Source organism: Babylonia areolata, chromosome 34, assembly GCF_041734735.1.
Source record: "Babylonia areolata isolate BAREFJ2019XMU chromosome 34, ASM4173473v1, whole genome shotgun sequence".
Taxonomy (NCBI): Eukaryota; Metazoa; Mollusca; class Gastropoda; order Neogastropoda; family Buccinidae; genus Babylonia; species Babylonia areolata.
The window spans coordinates 15,481,515-15,484,888 of record NC_134909.1 but is presented as its reverse complement, the minus strand read 5'-3'; the positions used below and the strand labels follow the sequence as shown (position 1 = coordinate 15,484,888).

The 3,374-nt window shown below is 45.6% G+C and overlaps 1 protein-coding gene across 1 annotated transcript in view; it reads right to left on the bottom strand.

Moving 5' to 3' along the window:
- LOC143277387 (uncharacterized) overlaps positions 1 to 611 on the bottom strand; it is an 11,210-nt gene extending 10,599 nt beyond the window's left edge. The window contains exons 1-2 of the mRNA XM_076582170.1: positions 584 to 611; positions 233 to 348 (exon numbers count right to left, since the gene is read on the bottom strand). Of these exons, the coding sequence (XP_076438285.1) occupies positions 233 to 348; positions 584 to 611 (144 nt within the window). The remainder of the gene's footprint in view (positions 1 to 232; positions 349 to 583) is intronic.
- Between the last annotated feature and the right edge of the window lie 2,763 nt (positions 612 to 3,374).

The following is a 3,374-nucleotide window of genomic DNA, read 5'->3' as shown; positions in this document are numbered from 1 at the left end:
TTTCACAGAGTAATGAACCAATATTGAAGCACAATGAAATATTCCTGAAATACAACAAGCTAAACTTGAACTTGAAGTGTAATGAATATTTACCTGGGTGTAGCGGGACATTACGGAAGAGTAGCAAAGTCTTACTCGACCAGTGAGGTACTACTGACGCATAACGATGTATATCTGGAGTTTAAATAATAAAATTAATTATATTTCTGATATGAATAAAGCATGACTCAACCGTTGTGTTTCGTCGCTCGAGTCCCACGGGTCCAGAGCATGTCAAATTTATCAGCTCTTCCTCTTCCCACGTTGATTTGTTTGCTGGGGCAGTCAGAGCAAGCCTCCCTGGAGTTACTGAAAAACAGAATAAACCCGGTCTTTAGGATAACACACATTCATCGGAAGGATAACTTTTCTGTGTCTGTCTGTCAACAGCAAAAGCATTGAACACACACACACACACACACACACACACACACACACACACACACACACACACACACACACATACACACACACACATACACACACACACACCAAATACGCATGCACGAACACATTGTTGATGTTATTGTGGTTTCTCCTTCACAAGCGAAGACGATGCGCATGAGCTTCATACTGGTTGTGTCCGTAAAATGCTAACACGTCCGGGCTCTGAAGTGTCTGTGGATATTTGGACACGGGGTATGGCTGGAGCTGTCTAAGTGCAGGTGGATTTGGGTCCAGTCTCCTTTCGCTGCTGGCGTTTCAGACTGGCGCTGCCGATCATCTGCTCCTCAAAAGCGGCGACACCAGACCGGACCCGGCTGCGCCATGCTGAGCGATCGGAGGCCAGAGCTTCCCATGTGTTTGGGTCACTGCTGCAGTGCTTGAATTGAAGGCTCTGATCCTTGGGAGAGTCTTTGAAGCTCTTGTTCCGGCATCCGCGGGAGTGCTTTCCTGCTGCACACAGCTCTCCGTAGAACAGTGTCTTGGAGAGGCGCACGTCAGTCATGTGTACAACATGCACCGTCCACTGGGACCTCATCATACACACACACACACACACACACACACACACACACACACACACACACACACACACACACACACACACACACACACACACGGGCGCACAAGTGCAGGGGTACAAAAAAAATGTGTGGGGGCACACGCGGTTGACGCTGAAAGAAAAGAGAATATGAGATAAGTAAAGAAAACCCACGCGTATCGTTTCAGATTATTCCAATGACAAAAAAAGTGTGTGTGTGTGTGTGTGTGTGTGTGTGTGTGTGTGTGTGTGTGTGTGTGTTTTAAACTTTAACATTAGCTTCTACAAGTGGCATAGGAACCAAAGTTGGCAGGTTGGCAGGAATAAGACCCTTTAAAGTCACCCACTTTACCATAACAATTCTGGTGAGCAGGGTGAGCAGCAAAGGTCAAGATCACCATTCGACAAAAACAGAGAATGCATGATAGAAAACTTGGTCTTATGATTAGTTATGGGCACGGTATGATCCCTAAAGAAATTTAAAACCAGAGACTAAAGGTCAAGACCACAACCTGGCATATAATATTGATATGAACCATTTCTGCATGCAAAAGAGAGAGGTTCTATAAAATCTTTAGCAAACATGCTACAATCATTGGTCACGGTGAAAACAAAACTCGTAAAAAGACTTCTCTAGCACGAACAAGCACAATGTTTCAAAAAATGTGCACAGTATCGGATTTTGGCGGAGAGCATGAAAATATCATTTGGATCAACTCACGGAGTTTGTGAATTGTCAAACTGCAGTAATTCAGTTGTGAAATACGAAAGAAAATTAAACAGATTTCCGAAAATCAGTTTTTGGGGTGCTACTAAAACTGATGCTGTTAAGTCGTGATGAAAACAGCAGAAGCTTGAAACTTTGATCTTCTTCTATGTTATGGAGGGGTGTGGGGTGTGGGGGGGGGGGGGCTTGGGGTATGGGTGGCGGAGGGGTTGGAAGGGGGGAGGGGGGAACGCGCCTGCGATCATACTTCTGACAAAAGAAAAGGACTGTATTTGTAAGTACTGGTAGCCCTCGCCCCGTCCTTCCCTGCCTCCCTCCCGCCCTTCCTTCCCACCCCTAGCAAGCATATCACATGTAAGCTATGGAGGCTTCGCCTCTTGTTCAGTGTCGTCTTTAGCTGTATGGACTCTGCTATGTGCGTGTGTGGCTGTACTGTACTGATGAGGGTGGGGGTGTTCAGTTCTGTTTGGTTTGCCTTCATTTATTTGTCTATTTATTCTTATTTCGATTTTTCACTACTTCACTTTATGTTTCACTGTAAAGAGTGGTTAGTCATCTCCTGGGGCAGTGTTCGGCGCTCAACAAGACGCAGTTTTCTCCTACTTTCTATGTGTTTTTTTATGATTATGATGATGATGGTGATGATGATGATGATGACGACCATGGTGATGACGATTATTTTTTTCTTCTTCTTTTCTCTTTTTGTTTTTTTCTTTGTTTGTTTGAGCGCTCATCCTTAGAGACAGCATGTGGCACAATTGGTTAGGTACAGGATTTCTGATCCAGTGCTCACCGGTGATCACGATTTGAGGCGCCGTTTTGAGAAAGGTGTCGTGCCCTTGAGAAAGGCACTTTAATCCAGTTTTCTTCAGATGTGAATGCGTTCCTGACTTCAGCTACGGGAGGTTAAAACAGAGGAAGGATAAGATAGGGCCGTGTCTTCCTATGCCGAGCCCTAGAAACAGTGGATAGGAATTTATTGCCCTGGTGGCTGTTAAAAAGCTGTGAGACCTTTTCGTTTTACACTCCTCCTCAGCTGTGACTGACAATGCTGCCTCACTGCAGATTCATTCATTAGCTGTTAATAAACACCTTCATTATTAACGTTGTCTGCTCACCTTCCACTGCCAGGCGCTGCTCACTTCTCAAATCTGATCTAACGATGCCGGCTTTTACTGAAAGCACAGTCGTGCATCTGTAGAGGCCATCATCAAGGCAAGTGACTTGAGTTAAAGTCAGAGAGATGAATTTCTGGTTGATGCTGCCAGACCAGACAGCGCCGGAGACGTTTGCGATCAAGGAAGCTTTCCCGGATTTTACGCTTGAGACGGCGTTCATCAACGTCTTTGTTTCGTTGGATGGACCAAAGGAGGCCACCTTATCGATGGACAAAAGCACTAAACTCGTAAAGCCACTGGCTGCGGGCTGGCATGTGATGGTCACACTGATGTTCGTGTTGCCCGTGTCGTTCACGCCTGGGGTCAGAGACAGTGAATCGGGGGTGACGCTGATTCTGGGGTCTAAGTTTTCGCCCGCACCTGCCAATGTGAAGCATGAAATTGTACGTAACTGGAATTGTACTGTAACTACTTTTTGACACAACAGATGACGACGGTGATGATG